Below are 18,606 nucleotides of genomic sequence, written 5' to 3'. Positions count from 1 at the left end.
GTGTGTGTGTAATGAAATGAATGTGTTGGTAAAAGCTCCAGACAGAAATGAACATGAGGTGCTATAGCACAACCTGCTATAGCACATCATGTAACATGCAGATAATTGCAGGTCTTTGTCCCAGTTTGTATGTACAACATTATTCACCAAGCTAATGTCAAATGCACCCATACTTAATTTGTTGCACCAGTGTTTTGAAGAAGCCAAATGTTATGGGTACACAAGTATCCATAAAAGAAAATCTGAGGATAATTTACAAGTTCTCAGGTGCCCAGAAGACAAGTATGCATGTTTGCTAAAATTACATATGAGCAGTTCAGACTATTGACAATGATTGTCAGTCGTGTTTGACAATGACTATCAGAAAAGTAGAGGAGGTAACTGCTGTACCAACTGTCTGGGCCAGAATTTTATTATAGTGGAGAGTGTCTTGCCCAAGTTACATACATACCCACTCTCTTGGCTAAGAGAGTTTTAGGACAGTCGGCGTTGGGATGGTTCCCAAAGGCCAACTTGCCCCCAAGCCTGCAGCACCAAGAGCCAGTGCAATTTTGCCTCCTAGTTTGAGGGTCATAGTCCTTCACAAAAGGCAAAACTGTAAATGATTTCCCACTGCAATGGACTAACCATTATTAATACAGTTCTCACTTTGCTTGTTGGCCCAGCTGTATACAAATGTCGGTGTGTGATTGAAGCTGTTGACTATACATGCACATAAACTATGATCATGCAAGAGTGGTTTGAGCATGTCTTAATATACCTGCAGGTACAGCTGTGTCCTAGTGGTAGGGTGCCCAATTAAGAAGTGAGTGTCTCAGATGCAGTTCCAGCAAGGACCATGATTTTTACTCCCCCCCCAAGTCTCTTTTCCCCTCAATCTTGTGTAGTGGCCTGGGTGCTGCTGGTCTTTCAGATGTAAAACAAGGTCCCATGTGCAGCATGCACCAAGCACACATAAAATAACCCCTGGCAACAACAAAGTTGTTCCTGGTAAGATAAAATATGTACTAAATATATATATATATTGTATTTGTATTTCTTTTTATCACAACAGATTTCTCTGTGTGAAATTCGGGCTGCTCTCCCCAGGGAGAGTGCATCGCTACTCTACAGCGTCACCCATTTTTTTGTATTTTTTCTTGCATGCAGTTTTTTTTGTATTTGTTTTTCCTATTGAAGTGGATTTTTCTACAGAATTTTGCCAGGAACAACTCTTTTATGTGCGCTAAGTGCATGCTGCACACGGGACCTCAGTTTATCGTCTCATCCGAATGACTAGCGTCCAGATCACCACTCAAGATATAGCGGAGGGGGAGAAAATATCGGCAGCTGAGCCATGATTTGAATCAGTGCAACCAGCACGCTCAGATAACGCAAAAAGAGGAAACAAATAACTACAAATCAAACACACACACACGCAGGGGCGCATGCATGCACGAACAACACACATACACGCACACAATCGGGCGACCGCACTTGCGCTTCCTCTCTCCCCTCATGTATACACATCATATTAAGGCCTGTCCTAAAGACTCTAGGGACTGGATAGTCTCTGAGAGAGTATGATAGAGAGTCCCAGACCTTAGCTGTTGAGAAAGAAAAAGTTAGTTGGCCATGCTGTCTGCGTGTGAAAGTATGAGGCTGAAAGAGTCCGGTGTCAGTAGAGGATCAAAGGATCCTGGAGGGAATGTATATATATGATGTTCTGATAGATAATGAAGACCAGTGCCTGTGATAACTTTGAAGAAGAGTTATGAGCACTTTAATTTTTTGTTCAACTGGAACTATGGAAGTCAGTGCAATAATTTGCTATGTTGAGTGCAACATTGATTTCTAGAAGATTTATAAATTAGCATAGAAGAGTTCTGAAGGTTGAATGATGGATTGAGGGCAACCATGAAGCCATGCAGACAGAAAAAAAGGCTGTGGTGGGTTCCGGTTGGGACCTCATGCTCTCCTAAGGAGCAGTCTGAATTTCACACAGAGAAATGTGTAGTAGCTGAAGTATATATATACGCAATACATACACAAATGCATGTGCTTGCATTGAGAAACTGTTAACGACTTAAATCATATGAGCCTCTACTGAAGTAAAAAAGTAAATCTAAATAAACTTGTCTCTACATCTTGACAGTTTAACCTTTGTGACATGGCATCAAAAGATGAGATTATTTTAACCTTCGCTGGCTGTCGCTTTTGACTACACATGGAAGCTCATGTGGGTCGTCCATGACCCATACCGCTGTCGCTTTTGAGTACACACGGAAGTTCATGTGGGTCGTCCACGACCCATACCTTTTAGAAACAGAAACCTATATATTCCTCCAAAGCTTGTGTGGGTCGTGCACGACCCATACTTTGTAAAGAGACAAAAACCTGTATATTCCTCCAAAGCTTATAACAAAATATTGAAAAGGAAAACATATCGTAACAACTGATTACACACATGCGCTCGCACACGCACACGCAGACTCACACAAACACATACACTCAGAAGAAACACATGCTCACGCATTCACACACACGCACATACACACACACGCACACACAACTGATCACACATACAAACGCATAACACCACATGCACATACATACAAACCCTACTTATGCACACAGAGACAGATACTAAGATAGATAGATAGAGACAGAGTGACTGAGACAGACAGACAACGAGACAGAGAGATGACTCACAGCATCCTATACACGCACAATCAAAGATATTCAGTCACCCAGGTACATGCTGTCAGAGAAAGGGATGGAAGGGGGTTCTAGCTGAAGACAGGTGAAAGGGACGGGGCGGGGAGTGGTGTGGGGGGTAGTGAGGCTATTGAAAGTAAAACTTCTTTATTTTCCTTCACTAATTGCAAATTAAACCTGAAATCACTATTAAAAAGGTATGGGTCGTGCATGACCCACACGAGCTTTCGAGGGATGTCCACATTTGTTCCTCTTTAACTTGAAAAGCATGGGTCATACACGACCCACACAAGTGTCCGTGTGTAGTTAAAACGCCATTTTTAATTACTCATTAACTAATTAATGAATTTTTTTCATTTTTTGGCAAAAGTTGGCCTTTTAGGTGTTGGAAGCATTTATGAAATTTCATAGAAAAATATTACGAATTGGCTGAGATATTTGCGTTTTTGTACCCTTCTGGTCGTGTATGACCCACGATAGCCAGTGAAGGTTAAAAAGGTAAAGTTCAATGGGTTTTTTTACTCGCACATTCTCACCTATAATATTGAATTCAGAAAGGTATGCGAGTGCATCCATAGGCCATAGAGTGGGTAAGTGGGTATGTATCTGAATGTGTATTTAAGGTAGCATTACTAAAATGACTGTCAAAAATATTGCATCTACAAAAATATTTCAGTTATTTACATGTTCAGGAAAAACTGTAGACTTACAAAACACTGTTTTGTGTGCGGCAAATATTGAGTAGGTACACACAAACTTAGGTATTCACAAACTATTCATTTAGTATGCTTAAAAGGATATATATAATAGTGAAACACACACATTATTGGCCCTGTTTGAAACTAATTTTACAATTTGTCATTGCGAACACAAAAGCATGAACACATTATACCCAAACAGTAAATGCACATGCACACATCGTTTAAGCATACACATCACGCATACATAGTATTACTTTGGACCGACTGAGTAAAAAATTTCCGTTTAGAAATTGTAAGCACTGCTTAAAATAATCCTTTGGGTAATGTCCAATTTTAACAACCTAAATTCCTGGAGCGGAACACACGGTATATTTCGTGCATACTGCAATGCAGACATGATCATGATGTATGGCATACAGTCATTTGGTAACGACATCACAAGCTTTCCGGTACGGCCGCCAAAATTGCTGTTACCGGAAAGCGTGTGATGTTATCAGGTCAGTACCACCACCAGGTGGAGGAGGAAACCTTTCCCAACGGCTGTGAAGGCGCAAGAGGATGACCAAAGGGCAGGGGGAGCTCTCTTATCCATGGCTGGAAGTCCCCCTAGGAGACAGAGCTCCGAAGAAAAAACCTGCACCTGCCGAGGCCGTCCTACACGTGGCAGTATCTGCACCTGTGGGACTGTGAGCGTCGGTAGGCGAGAGAGTGGGGAAGGGACTGCACAACTCCTCCTCACTAAAAAAAAAGTCACCTGTGCTGGTCAGGCAACCAGGCTAATGTCGGAACGACGAGCTTGCCCTTCAACACCCAGCTTTCCCAAGCCCTGCGGCGATGGAGAAGTGGTAACGGGGACAGGCAGAGGATGCTGCTGGCAGTTCCTAGTCACGACTCTGCACACAGACGGCTGTGGGGTGATGGTCGTCCGCCGTAGACTGGGGCAGATGCAGCGCCCGTATCCTCCCACAGTGTCAGAGCAGCCCTTTTTAGGGACAGCACTGCTCTCCCCACATGGGGAAGGGGAGATAAAAGGATCCCCAAACAAAGCCTGCCTCACCTAGTACCTAGTAGGAAACCATACCTACTTGGACATTCAACAATAGCGGTCGAAAACAACAGAACAAAAGAACCAAGAGTCATGCCCTGACTCTGGGTGCCTGGAATGTTCGCACCCTCTTTGACAGAGACGACAGACCAGAAAAATGCACAGCGCTCATTGCTAGAATGCTTGATCACTACCAGGTGGACATAGCAGCCCTGAGCGAAACCAGGTTTGCGGGTGAAACCCAGCTGGAGGAAGTTGGAGGGGGCTACACCTTCTACTGCATTGGGAAGCCAGATGGCACCCCAAGAACCTCTGGTGTGGGCTTTGCCATACGAACCAAACTTGCATGACAACTTGACAGCCTTCTACATGGGATAAACGATAGGCTGATGACCCTGCGTCTAAAGCTGTCCAAGAATCACTTCGCCACAGTCATCAGCTGCTATGCCCCGACGATGACCAACCCTGATGACACCAAAGAAGCTTTCTACGAGGAGCTCAGCCGCACCATTTCAGCAGTAGACAGAAAGGACAGGCTGATCATCCTTGGGGATTTCAATGCCCTCGTCGGCGTGGACTTCTCCTCATAGCCAAAAGTCCTAGGACAGCACAGCACTGGCAAGTGCAACTCCAACGGACTGCTTTTGCTCTCGCTCTGCATGCAGCATGGACTGACCATTACCAACACCCTCTTCCAACAAGTGGACAAGTACAAGAGCACATGGATGCACCCCTGCTCCAAGCAATGGCACATGCTGGACTATGTGATTGTCCAGCAGAGGGACAGAGGTGATGTTTCCATTACACGCTGCATGAGAGGAACAGTCTATTGGTCGGACCATCGCCTGGTATGCAGCAAGATGAACATCAGACTTGCACGCAAGCTCCAACCAGCCACACAGAAACCCCCTAGGAAGCAGAACATCCACCGCCTCCCTATCACCAAGGACGTGCTGCAGCAGCAAATCCAAATAGCTCTCCAAGAAATCCCTGCATTGACTGATGTAGAAGAGGTATGGAGCACCTTTAGAGATGCTGGGTACACAGCAGCAGCTGACACACTCGGCTTTGTACAGAGGAGCCACAAAGACTGGTTTGACGAGAACGACTCTGGAATCTCCAAGCTCCTGAACACACTGCATATACGGCATCAGGATCACATTTCCAATAGACTGCCAGAGGAAGGAGAACCAGTTCTTGCAAACCAAGCAACTCATACAGAAGAGGCTGCGTGAGATGAAGAACACCTGGTGGGATAGAAAGTCCGAAGAGCTTCAGTCCGCTGCTGATGCTCACGACATGAAGACCTTCCATGATGGTCTCCAAGCTGTGTGTGGGCCAAGAGATGACGTATCGCCGTCACATTCAACAACTCAAGTTGAGCAGTTTCACCAGAGATGCCTACAAAAGATCCTCGGAGTAAAGTGGCAAGACAGGGTTTCCAACCTCCAGGTCCTAGAGAGGAGCAGCCTGCTCAGCATCGCCGGAAAGCCTGCTGATCCAGTGCCAGCTACGCTGGACAGGACACGTTGTCCGCATGACAGACAGCAGGATCCCGAAGATGCTTTTGTATGGCCAGCTGAAGGAAGGCCACTGTGAACTTGGAAGACCCTGCAAGCACTTCCAGGACACCTTGAAGACAAACCTCAAAGCCTGTGATACAGACATCGCTTCCTGGGAAACTGACGCCCTTGACTGCTGTCGCTGGAGGATGCTGTGCTCCAGTGGCATAAAGACGTTTGAAAACAAGAGAACGCTGGTCATTAAGAAGAAGCGTGAGTGAAGGAAGCAGGGCTCAACTTTTGGAGACGTTTTCCCTTGCAACACCTGTGGGAAGTGCTGCGCATCCAGAATCGGCCTCTTCTCCCATATGAGGACACACACCGACAGATAAACCTGCCTGCCTACTCAGTCATCCGTCGGACCGACGGGAGACTCCATCGCCACTGTTCTAAAAATAGAAAGATCGGTGGTTTTTTCAGATAATTTTCACCAACTCAGAGTAGGTGACAAAGGTCAAATGATAGTTAATTATGTTGTACTTCATGCCAGCGTTGCAATGTACACGAAATATACCCTGAATTTCGCTCCAGGAATTTAGGTTGCTCAATGGCGTTCAGGCTGTACTGGATTAGCATTCAAGTTAGCACAAAACAAGGGCAGTGACCCGCTGCCGGCAAAGCAGCCAAACCGGGCATGTTCATTTCTTTAGGGGGTGTTCAGGCTGTGAGGCTGTCCAGATTCTGGGCTGTGACTTTGTCCGAATTGTGGAGCAGAAGTGTGGTGTGCGGTCACACTGCCGACCCACGAACTTTTATTAAACTCTATTATACGTCCGTGGGTCACACTTCAGCAACATAACAGGCAAGTGTTTGGTGAACCCAGCCACGGGTTGAAACCACTGAGACCCTGATATACTATATATATGTGTCTATGGTTGAAACAGACTTCATGGACACGTGGCATGGCACACGCAAGCAGTATAACATCGATGTAACTTTTTCAGTCACACCATACTGAATCTTAACTTCTGTATATCCCAGAATACGCCGGCACACGCGCGCGCGACTCGGACACACACACACTCTCTCTCTCTCTCTCTCACACACACACACACACACACGACATATACATGACCACATCCACAACCTCCCACTCAGTCGAACGCGAGTGCGCGCGCGTGTGCATGTGAGAGAGAGAGAGAGAGAGAGAGAGAGAGAGAGTTTCGATATATCTGGGCTCGTGTGCTGTCATATAAAGTGTTGGGCCTGTGTTCATTTATCTGTGAGACCGCATATTTGTTGCATATCCAGTCTGATGTGTGTGTGTGTGTGTGTGTGTGTGTGCACGAGCGCGCGCGCGCACGCGTGATGCTTGCGTATGTGTGTTTATTTACTCTAATTGTTTATTCATTTATTTTCTAATTTTATCATTATTATTCATATTATTATTCACATCATTATTTTTTTCTATAATTAGTTTTATTTCTCTCTTCTTCTTTTTTTAATTTTTTTTTAAAAAGTCACTTCTGAGCGTGTAGTGTGAAAGATTGGAAGAGGCCACTTTGCTCTTTTTCTCGGCCAGCTTGCTTCGCGTAGGGTAGAGTCCATTATAAAAGTGGAGAAGCTGCTTTCAATCGTTCAGCAAGATGTGTTTAACGACAACTTTGTATCTGCCCGATATTCCTGAATTAATTTCACCATACCTTTGAAGTGATATTTCTTATATTTACATTTACTTTTTGATAGTGACTTAATGGTTGAATTCATTTCAGCGAAGATTTACAAATATATTGACGCCCCATCGTGCATTCTGGATAGACTCTCCCACACATGGCGGGCATCCGCGAAGTCGCGAAACAAGGTAAGGAAGTGGATTGGAGAAATCGATAAGACTGCTGTTCTTCAGTGGCAACAATGTACCTTCAAAAATATGAAAACGGGAAACAGAGTTTGTTGTCAATTCAAACAGCGTAGCTGGTTAAATAATTTATCCAGTGCAAAATGCCGATCTTTCAAAAAATGAAAGTAAACAGACCCAGTGCACTGAGCCTGTCGACATCTGTCTCTGTGCCCATTCTGGCTGTCTTACAGTCTACCTGGCAGTAATAGCATGCTCATTGTAATATCGCTTCCAAGTTAGGTTACTTCTGCAGGAATTATCACGCCCCCCACCCTCCTCCCCTCCCACTCTTTCTCTCAAAGTTATTCAACTGTCCCCTCTCACGTGCACGGTACAGTGACATGCATACACTATTCCTGCAGTGAGTGTGTGTGTGTGTGTGCTGCATCGTTGAAAAAGAAAGCACCACAACTGTTTTCCCCCCAGCTATATCCACCTTTCTTCCCTTGCAATTTTCTGTGTGACTGGTGGAGTGAATGTCCACTCCTGGTTGTGAACACATTCATTCCATCTTTGGGGGATGGGGGTGGGGATATGGATCGATAATGCCACTTACATAGTAAAAAGAGTGCCTCTCACCTTTTCATTAACATTTTTCACCATGTATAAAAACAACAACAATTGAAATATGCATTGGTGGGAAGATTGGGAGGGGAAAGGACGGGTGTGGAAGGGTGGAGGAGAGATCGATGCATGGGTTCGTTTGATTTAACCACCAAACTTTTTGAGTGTTAGTTACTTAGCATAGATAGGTCTTAGCATCTTCATTGTAACAGAAGATTAAGATTGTTTCAAGAATTTGTCATACTACTTTCAACTTACAGTTATGTAAGCCAGTTGTTTTATTGGGGTATTTTTGAGACTTATAGGTGAATGGTAGAGCCCAACAGTTGGTGGCCTGGTTTGAATCTGACTGGGCACACTGGAACAGTTAATTAGTGAGTTACTCACACACACACACACACACACACACACACTCACACACACACGCAATATCACTTAAAGTGAATAAGACATTAAACAAGAAGGGTGAAACATAATTATTAAAGAAAGAAAAAGGAACATTTCTAGAGTTAACTCAGTTTACACTGCTTTAAAAGCAACATTATGTATTATGCGTTAGAACTAATTAAAAAAACACCAGCATGAATCCCTAAAAGGAGTAACTGATAGTTTATGTGTTTATATTGGGAAATAATGTGGGAACTGTGTAAACGGATTGTGTCCTCAAAGATCACGAAGCAGAGAAAAGCTGATGACTTTGAAAGTGACTGAATGTATAAAATGTTTTCCATTTGAATGACTTGTTTAATGATGATTGCAGATGTGGCTGTGAAGGATTGCCTTGAAAATAAATCAGTTTGCAACTTCAAACAGAAATTTGTAAAGAATTGTGACATTTACAGTCATAGCACTTTATATATTATTCTGTGATCTTATTCATTGGTCAGCTGTGTGTGTGTGTGTGTGCGTGTGTGCTCATGTGTGATATTTATCTTTGTTTCAGATCAGGTTAAGCTGGTCGGTGACAGCCTTTTTCAAGAAGCAGACAGGACGTTCAAGGAGCATGGAAAATGTGAGTCTTTTATATTACAAAATGAAAAGCTTTTCAAGTTTGTGATGGCCTGTTGGATTATTAACAGCGAACTCTACGGCGAACTATCAGAGGGATCTAGGCCCGAAGGCCGCCCATGACTAAGATACACAGAAGCTTGCAAACGGGACCTGAAAAGTACATGTATTGATGTACTGTCCTGGGAAAGCCTTGCAGACTCATGTAGACCCTGGAAATCTGCCGTTCAGAGAGGGGTGAAACAAGCAGAGAGAAGCCGCATTGACTTGTTGAGGAGAAAAAGAGCCACACTTCAGTCAAACTCTGTAAAGCAAGCAGCATCTACCTATATCTGTCCCTCATGCAGCAGAGATTGCCACTCCAGCATCAGTCTACACAGCCACAGCAGGAAGTGCAGTGCCCGGCAGTACTACATTTCTGGTGCAGCCATCGTCTCTCGAGACAAAAGGAGGCTGACGACGACAATGATGTTAGATTACTGGGTTGAACATTGCAGTTTATGGATGGTAAATAAAGGATTTCATCAAGTGTTCCTGATGATGCACAGCATTCTGTGACAGTATGAGGCTTACTGAAGTAACTTTTTTTTTTCTTTTTTTCTTCTTTTTTTTTTTTTTGTTGCCACAAAGTCAGGAAGGAAACATTACTTGTGAGATAGAGCATGCTTGGGAAAAACTTCTTTTTTTTTAATCATGAATAAACTATACATGTTAAACATCCAGTAAGTCATGTCAGCATTTGGTGGGTTAAGGAAACACATCCAACATGCAGATCCCCTGAAACAGCATATGGCTGCTTTAAAGAAGGGGTGAAAATGGTTGAATATATGTAAAAGCCCTGTCATGTATATATGAGAGAATGAGGGAGGTGCAACCCAATGAATTAGAAACAAAGAAAAGATGACGATGTTTATAACTGATCGAAACCTGCTTACTTGTGGTTGTAAAGCTATCATCATTTTAATATTGAAACTGTTACTTGAAGATAGCTTGTTGACAAGTTTCTCTTTGTTTTTTGTTCCAGTGACAGAGGAGATACTTTCAGCGTAAGTCCCCCTGGTGTTCCCTCCCTGCTTTGCAGTTGTTGTTTTTTCACTGGCTCACCCTTTCTGTCAGAATACTATTGTTACACATCATTATTTTTCTTAGTGCATGTGCACAGATCCTTACACAGGCACAAGCTTGTCTTTCAACATTTATGGTGTGCACATTCACAGTGTTGTCTCTCACACTCACAGACACAGACTCTTTCTCTGTCCTCTCTTGCCCTCACACACACACACACACACACACACACACACACACACACACACACCTACCTGTGCATCAGTTGGACTGTTATTGTGAAAAACTTTTCACTTGCTTCAGAATGAATTTCTTTTATTTGATAGTTGCACACATAGTGCTTTCTAATGTGCAGGATAATCTGGAAGCAGTGATATCTATGTCTTCTTTATTTTGTAAGCCAGAGATTTTCACTCACTGCTGAAAGTATGAATTGTTTTACATAATTGAGTGAGATAATTCAGCCTTCCTTTTCAGTCTTCCTTTTTTGTGTAGTACTGTATGTTGTCGGAAAGTAAAAATCTATGTAAAATAAGAAAAAGACCTAAGAAAGTTGTCAGTTTTCCTTTCAAGTCATTGCTTTCCAGTCAAAGGACACAGATGAACCATATGACCAGCAGTCTTCTGATACTGAATGACCAGTGTGTCATTTGGATTTCATCATGAGACAGAAATCTTTTTCCTGCTTTTGCCAGTTTTGATGATGATGATATGGATACTTGTGTAGCACCTATCCTCAGTCGAATTCAAGCTCTAAGTGCTTTACAAACATGGGGTCATTTGCACATCAGGCTGCCTACTTGGGTAGAGCTGACTGACGGCTGCCATTGGGCGCTCATCATTCGTTTCCTGCATCATTCAGTCAGATTTCAGGCACGCACATAAACACACTCAGACAGGCATGTAACATTTTATGTGTATGATTGTTATGTTTATTTACCCTGCCATGTAGCCCAGGATTTGCAGATGTCCAATTTTACACTGTATAGAATAGAATAGAATATGTCTTTATTACCATGTGTACCGGGGTCACAAGGAATATTGGGGAGGATAGTACATAACAAGATATGAACATAAATCGAAAATCATACACAAACACAGATGCAGTAGAAATAAGATACATACAAGTGCATATCAATATAAAAACTTGTGCATACTCACGCATGCACGCACTGCACACACACACACACACACGTTTAAACAGAAGCTGCATATTACATGTGGATGGGGCTGATGACTAGATATTCAGGTAGATGGTTGTTGGTTGCACAGTTCTATTTATCACACTGGATTTGTTTGTGAGACAGGGCATTGACTGCTTTGGGGAAAAAGCTTTTGGTGAAGTGATTGGTTTTCATCCATATACTTCTGTACCGTCGACCAGAGGGGAGCATCTCGAAAATCCCAAAAGCTGGATGTGATTCGTCCTGGCTGATTGATTTTGCTTTTTTGAATAGCCGCTTATATAATATATGTCTTCTAGAGAAGGTAGATCAGTATTGTGACAACATGCACTTTGTGTACCAAGCCCCTGTGTTGTTGCAGCTTGCACTTTGTGTACCAAGCCCCTGTGTTGTTGCAGTTTGCACTTTGTGTACCAAGCCCCTGTGTTGTTGCAGTTTGCACTTTGTGTACCAAGCCCCTGTGTTGTTGCAGTTTGCACTTTGTGTACCAAGCCCCTGTGCTGTCAGCCTTGGAACTGGTGGACAAGAGTGCTGTCAGCCAGCTTGTCTCCCCTTCAGGGCGAAGTGTCTATCAGGTGAATCAGTTTATCTCCCATCATTATTTTTTACCATCTTTGCCCTTTCCTGTTTATTATTTTCTCCATATATATATATATATATATATATATATATATATATATATATCTGATATTAATTTACATGAACATACTTGGTGTGTATTACTTCAGGTTTTTCTTGCTGTCTTGATGATAGTTTGGGGGGGGGCTACCATTGGTAATTTTTGTTATAAAAATTGTGAGACTGTTGGAGTTGAGAGAGTTCAGAAAATAGCAAGTGAAGTGTGTGTGGAGACTAGAAATAAAGCATGTGACTGTATGTGTGTGTGTTATATTTGTTCAGATTATGATGAAGTATGTGTGGAGACTAGAAATAAAGCATGTGACTGTATGTGTGTGTGTGTGTGTGTGTTGTCATATTTGCTTAGTTTATGATATGCAAGAATCGGGTTTGTGATAAAAAAAAGTTTCTTGACTGCCTCCATTTTTGTTGCATTTATCTCCGAAGGGAAGAAACCAAATGTTTTTAATTCAAAACTCCAGGACTGTCATTTTTGGTGCAGGTGATTGGAAGCTCAGGTACCCCGTACACCTGTTTGAAAACCAGCCACTATTGTTCGTGCCCTGCCTTCACATTCTCAGGTATCAGTAGCTGTAAATGTTTAGACTTTATGCAGGCTGTAAACTGTGGAATGAAATCTTTTTCCCCATTGTTTCTTGTTAAAATTCTTTGCTCTTTTTATTTCAGAATATAATCTTGTAAAATTGTGATAGACTTAGCTCTGATTTTCATGAATAGTATCAATAGTGCTGGAGACTTTCAAAAACTTTTGAAAAATCTGTTCGATTCAGAATGAAAGGGTAGCCTCACCACCAAATGCAATATAGATCTGCACTGTCACACACACACACACACACACACACACACACACAGAGCATGCACTGTATGCCACAGCACAGTGCCACTTTTTTTCTTTCTCTTTTTTCTTTCTCTTTTCTTCATCACCTGCACGCACACATGTACCTTCACTTGCAGATTCTGTGGGGTCGGTGATTTTATTATTATTATTATTATTTAAAATTTTTTTTTTTTATTGTTGTCTCATTTAATAGTGATGGTTCTGAATGTTGAGGACTTAGGACTTTGTCTCTTGATCATTTATTGTACTGACTTGCAGCCTGTTATGTCCTCTGGCATGTGGGGCAAAACTTAAGTTGTACATTAAAACATAAATGTGCAATATATGCAGTCTGAAAAAAGGGTTGAACATTTGATTAAGCAAGTAGAAGCTCCAAACAACTCCAGGCCAAAAGAAAACACTGCTTTTCTTGATCAACTTTGCATAAAAAGAACAGGGAGAGTAACTTTACATAAAAAGAGCAGGGTGCAGTGCACTGAAGCAGCCAAATTTGTTACAACTACAAGGTTCAAGACCGAATACAGTTCATCAACAAAAGGGAGAAATTGAATAGTTGCAAGGAATAGGATCAGCTCAAGAAAAAAGAACTTTGAAAAGGAGAGCACACATTTTTGCATCAAAACTTGAAGAAGAAGGCTTGGAGAGGATCTACATGTTGCCACAGATGTGCATCCTCTTGAGCAGAAACATGCTGCAGCTGTAATCGTTTGTCCTACAACATGAGATGCTGGAGGAAAAGTCACCACACCTGTAGCAAAATGCATCATGGATCTGGACAGTGAAAATAAAGTGCCAGTTCAGAGATGTTGTGATGTCATCACAACTGTGGGTTGTAATATTTTTTATAATCATTTTGAAAACTACACGCTTCCATTCAGAACCTCCACCTTGCTGACCAAGCTCACTCCATTGCAGGATTGCATTTTGCAGAGTTGTTGTCCCAGAAACAGTATGATCTGCATCTTGATACATCAATTCCACGTACACCAAGAAATTTACGGGCATGCAAATGACATTCACGGCTAAAACCACACTCTCACTTGGTTTTGATCCTACTGCCAATGAGTGCACTTGAACTACTTGATTTAGCACCGATCATGATGTCTGACTATGCTCTGTTTATATCTCCTGAGGACTCAAACAAGCAGCTCAACATACCAAAAAAAACTTTGTTGGAAAATGACTGATTGAGCAGCAATCATGAAGGCTTTTGACAGACAGTGATGGTTAATGATGATAATACTAATGGATACTTACACAGCACACTATCCAGAAATCTGCTCTGGGTACTCACAAAACTTTTTTTTTAACATAACACATTACATCAGTGTTACGAACACACACCAAAATGTGACTAGCAAACTACACATACACACACACACAAAACCCAAAAAAACACACAAACACACTGCATATATACATTTAAACATACATGCTGATATGTACATGCCAGCCACCCTCCACACACATGTGCACACAAACACGGGCACATGCGCAAGCAAACTACTAATGTGTACACATACATATGTATACACACAGTTGAGCACACCACACGCATCGTCATAACTGATGCATTTGTTATCACTGTCACCTTCTGCTGCTTCTGTCAACCATTTGCCATGCAGTGAATCACAGCCAGAAAATGGCTGCTGCTGAAGATTAGATGACTCGGAAGAGATGGAACATGGAATGGAAGACAATGTTAATTTTCCAAGCAAGGACAGTCACTTAATGTCTTTTATGATGATCGGTTTTATATTTGCCAAGTCCTGACAGTTCACAAACCACAGCTTTCTGATATTGCCTTCAAGGAGCAAACAGGCAGCCAAGACATCTTCAGTGTCTGATTCTGTTTCAAAAGTCTTCTATGTAGACTTTGACCTGGTGAAGGACAGAGTGTGGATTGTTAGACTCAGAATGGACCAACCTGACGAACAGACTCAGAATGGACCAACCTGACGAACAGACTCAGAATGGACCAACCTGAAGAACAGACTCAGAATGGACCAACCTGACAGACTCAGAATGGACCAACCTGAAGAACAGACTCAGAATGGACCAACCTGAAGAACAGATGGAGGCAGTATTTGCATTCAGGAGGACTTGCATAGAATGTCTGGATGTAATCTATGGTACAGATTCTTCAGATTTACTAAATTTACCTGAATTTCCACTTCTCTTGATATTATATCAGCATTACAGGAAAAAAAAGAAGACTTTCACTCTATAGGGAATATAAGTTCCTTCAGCAAGCATAGATTGATTATGTTTTCATTCCTATGATGATTTTCAGGTTCCTGGGTCAGTGCTAAATCTGTGGATATCAGTATTGTTGACATGTTTTATTGAATTCAGAGATTTGATCCTTACAGAGATGACAGCGTTCAAAATCACATGTCGGACAACAGCAAATTGAGTGTCTTTAGCCATTTTTGCGCTGCTAACATATTATACTCATCTTTATGTGGTCAAAAAAAGTAAAGTACTGGAAAAGACAAACAAAAATAAAATCAGGTGGTATTATATTGTATTGTATAATTGTATTGCTCTTTTTGTCACAACAGATTTCTCTATGTGAAATTTGGGCTGCTTCCCCAGGGAGAGCTTGTCGCTACACTACAGCACCACCCATTTTTTTTTTTTCCTGCATGTAGTTTTATATGTTTTTCCTATTGAAGTGGATTTTTCTGCAGAATTTTGCCAGGAACAACCTTTTTGTTGCCATGGGTTCTTTTACATGCACTAAGTGCATGCTGCACACGGGAGCTCGGTTTATCGTCTCATCCGAATGACTAGCGTCCAGACCACCACTCAAGGTCTAGTGGAGGGGGAGAAAATATCAGCGGCTGATCCGTGATTCGAACCAGTGCGCTCAGATTTTCTCGTGTCCTAGGCAGACACTTTAAATCTAGGCCATCACTCCACACACACACACACACACACACACACACACACATATATAATGTGAAACACATTTTGGGCCTTGGGAATGCATTCACTTGTGAATAATGGGCTTTCAAAAAATAAATTGGTATTTTGTACATTTTGTGTAAAACACTAAAATGAAAGGATTTTTTAGAGTGATCTCAAAAAGTAATTGCGATATTCACATGAAATTTTATAGGTGCGTTATTGCATTTCACTCTTAAAAAAGCCTACTTTTTCTTTTGTATTTTTTTATTTTCAAAACTTGGTCGGACCCACCTAAATTTATGAGATGCATGCATGCACACTCACACACTTGTACTCTCAAATAGATAAACATAATTATGTTTGTTATAGTTATACCTTTTCTCTTTTTAGTAAAATACAAATTGTTGAGCTCTGTTTTTGTTCTGTTTTGTTTTTTCAGTTCTTCACAAAGAAGATCATATGATGGTAAGTGTAAAGTTTCTTAGTTATCTTTATTTTTGAAGTGTTATTATTTGCCTCCACAGAAAGGAGACGGGGAGACAAGACAGAACAAATTCTTAATTGACAGGGCTGATATACATGCTTATTTTACATCACGTCCTTGCCCTGAGAGGGACTAAAGCAAAAGAACCAAGTGGTAAAGAAAAGAAAGATCAAAGCACATGGGAGAGGGGAGAGGATGGGGACATTGTTGCTGGGTACCACAGTACCCCTAAAAAAAATCATTTTAAGAGAGAAGTGTGAAAAAGAGGAGAAAAAGGACATCGGGCTTGATTTATTTAAAGACACACACGCACATCAAGTCTCTGGTTAGCTCATCAGTGTAAACACCATTAATGTGGTTCATTTATGTATTTTTTATGCCAATCGAACCATGTTGGCTTTCAACATCAGGCAAGTGATTCCTTTAGAAACGTGACGTGTGGATTGGTATGGATTTGTTGCAGTGTAAGCACCACCTTGCAGTCCAGATATATGGTTTGTTGCAGTGTAAGCACCACCTTGCAGTCTAGATATATGGATTTGTTGCAGTGTAAGCACCACCTTGCAGTCCAGATATATGGTTTGTTGCAGTGTAAGCACCACCTTGCAGTCCAGATATATGGATTTGTTGCAGTGTAAGCACCACCTTGCAGTCTAGGTGTATGGATTTGTTGCAGTGTAAGCACCACCTTGCAGTCTAGATGTATGGATTTGTTGCAGTGTAAGCACCACCTTGCAGTCCAGATATATGGTTTGTTGCAGTGTAAGCACCATATGGATTTGTTGCAATGTAAGCACCACCTTGCAGTCTAGGTGTATGGATTTGTTGCAGTGTAAGCACCACCTTGCAGTCTAGATGTATGGATTTGTTGCAGTGTAAGCACCACCTTGCAGTCCAGATATATGGTTTGTTGCAGTGTAAGCACCACCTTGCAGTCTAGATATATGGATTTGTTGCAGTGTAAGCACCACCTTGCAGTCCAGATATATGGATTTTCTGCAGTGTAAGCACCACCTTGCAGTCCAGATTTTATGGATTTGTTGCAATGTAAGCACCACCTTGCAGTCTAGGTGTATGGATTTGTTGCAGTGTAAGCACCATTGGATTTGTTGCAGTGTAAGCACCACCTTGCAGTCTAGATGTATGGATTTGTTGCAGTGTAAGCACCACCTTGCAGTCTAGGTGTATGGATTTGTTGCAGTGTAAGCACCACCTTGCAGTCTAGATGTATAGATTTGTTGCAGTGTAAGCACCACCTTGCAGTCATGTATGGATTTGTTGCAGTGTAAGCACCACCTTGCAGTCAAGATCTCCACCATTATGGGCAGGACGAGGACAGTGAATGTTTCAGATCAACAGCTGGCTGACATGCTGTCTGCCCTGGAGTGACCAGTGACAGTGATGTTTTGAACTATAAGGTGCCATTATACTTTGATAAACATGTTTTTTGTTTGGTTCCAATGCTGCATGCTTGAGGTTGCCCCAGCTCACTGACGCTCTGTTCAGACATGAACAGACTGGCGATTCTAGATGGCTCCCTCTGTTGACATACGCTGCCAACATTCTTGAACCAACTGTATGTCTGTTGTTTTCAGAATTTTAAATGTAATTGAAATGTGAGAACCAAATTGGGGTGTCTTGCAGTCTTTTCTTTGCAGAACTAAAAGACATTGATTACTGCTTATTTAGGGCTGATGGTATATGTTTTGTATCATTGTTGTATTAGACTTGAGTAAATACATTTTGCATTTCCTGTATTGTGTTGTTGATTCAGTGGCTGAATGATGTATCTGTGATTCTGCCTTTCTTTTTGTCTCTCTTTTTTTTTATATTGAGATTGATGTTTAATATTGGATTTTTCCAGGGTATGAAATTCAATGGAAAACATTACTGTCTGTGCATACTCTGTAGATGTTTTCTTATGACCAGTTCTTGACCCCCCACCCCCCTCTGCTGAACTGTGAATTTGGTGAAGAAGAAAATGAACCCCCCAAAGTGCCCTTCAGGGTCTGTCTGTGAGGCTTGTGAAACACTTCAGCAGCCTCCAAACCAGAGAGGGAACTGGA

At 41.9% G+C, this 18,606-nt stretch overlaps 1 protein-coding gene across 2 annotated transcripts; it reads left to right on the top strand.

Moving 5' to 3' along the window:
- The first annotated feature begins 7,540 nt into the window (after positions 1-7,540).
- LOC143302343 (zinc finger SWIM domain-containing protein 7-like) lies at positions 7,541-18,287 on the top strand. Of its 2 annotated transcripts, none has more exons than XM_076616976.1 (7): positions 7,541-7,806; positions 9,353-9,421; positions 10,442-10,463; positions 12,139-12,241; positions 12,787-12,865; positions 16,496-16,521; positions 17,004-17,084. In XM_076616976.1, the coding sequence occupies exons 1-7, from the start codon at positions 7,776-7,778 to the stop codon at positions 17,067-17,069; spliced, it is 396 nt and encodes a 131-aa protein (XP_076473091.1). In that variant the 5' UTR covers positions 7,541-7,775; the 3' UTR covers positions 17,070-17,084. The 2 variants fall into 2 exon arrangements, with proteins under 2 accessions (XP_076473091.1, XP_076473090.1); XM_076616975.1 differs by lacking the exon at positions 17,004-17,084 and adding an exon at positions 17,825-18,287 and having other exon boundaries at positions 7,545-7,806.
- The last annotated feature ends 319 nt before the right edge of the window (positions 18,288-18,606 follow it).

Source organism: Babylonia areolata, chromosome 29 (genome assembly GCF_041734735.1).
Source record: "Babylonia areolata isolate BAREFJ2019XMU chromosome 29, ASM4173473v1, whole genome shotgun sequence".
Classification (NCBI taxonomy): domain Eukaryota; kingdom Metazoa; phylum Mollusca; class Gastropoda; order Neogastropoda; family Buccinidae; genus Babylonia; species Babylonia areolata.
Note: the sequence above shows the minus strand (reverse complement) of the source record. Positions and strands in the feature narration are given on the sequence as shown.